General features: G+C 40.2%; 1 protein-coding gene across 1 annotated transcript in view; it reads left to right on the top strand.

Annotated features, from left to right (window-relative positions):
• The window catches only part of lamtor1 (late endosomal/lysosomal adaptor, MAPK and MTOR activator 1), a 2,856-nt gene extending 2,451 nt beyond the window's left edge, over positions 1-405 (top strand). Inside the window, exon 5 of the mRNA XM_020619984.1 lies at positions 313-405. Coding sequence (XP_020475640.1) covers positions 313-405 — 93 coding nt within the window. The remainder of the gene's footprint in view (positions 1-312) is intronic.
• Positions 406-816: the final 411 nt, after the last annotated feature.

Raw genomic sequence — 816 nt, 5'->3', positions numbered from 1 at the left:
TAGCACATATATGATATGCTGGCTTGTGTTTCTAGTACCCACATTCCTTCTTGCCGAGTGACATTTCCTTTTGGCTATGTGAATCATCAGAGAGATACGCTTTTGGAAACAGTATGCAACATATGGACCTGTTTGGTGGTGGTGGCGGTGGGACTAAATAGAGCTTAAAGCTGTTTAAAGCATTTGGTTGTTACTGTGTTTGTCGATCTGATATTCTGTTGGTCATACATCGTGAAAAGGTTTTGTATTCCTCAGTGAAAATGTTGACTTTATTTATTTTGCACATTTATAACTGTCCTCTTTTCTTTGCAGGTGGCCAAGATCGCAGCTTATGCTTACAGTGCAATCTCTCAAATCAAAGTGGATGCTAAAGAAGAACTGGTAGTCCAGTTTGCCATTCCCTGATTTTTTGACTATGGCCTGCATATTGTTCCTCCCATCTCACTCTGAGTCACTTTTGCATCCTCACCCTCCAGCCCACCATTTATCAAAGCATCATGGTAAATGTGCTTCTTAGTTATGGCGATACAAAGACGGAGCCGATGTAAAATTACACCCCGTGGCAGCTCCTTTAGTGTATTTTATTATGGGCCAATAACAAATTGTGATCCTTAATGGAAGATGGTTTACTGTCAATTTGGGGATATTTACAACAACAAGCCCTCCTCTATACAAAACATGTGGATCACAGTCTTTTCCAGAATCAGCTGAAAAATCTTCACTTCATTCATTAAAGATTCATGTAAACAGTTTGTCTCAGTACCTACATTATGTCAGTTTCTCTAGCCTGTATACACAGGCGAGCAAGGCTAGCAC

The sequence above is a fragment of the Monopterus albus genome, unplaced genomic scaffold (genome assembly GCF_001952655.1).
Source record: "Monopterus albus unplaced genomic scaffold, M_albus_1.0 scaffold229.1, whole genome shotgun sequence".
Lineage (NCBI taxonomy): Eukaryota > Metazoa > Chordata > Actinopteri > Synbranchiformes > Synbranchidae > Monopterus > Monopterus albus.
The sequence above is the reverse complement of the archived record's forward strand: the minus strand, read 5'-3'. Positions and strand labels throughout refer to the sequence as shown.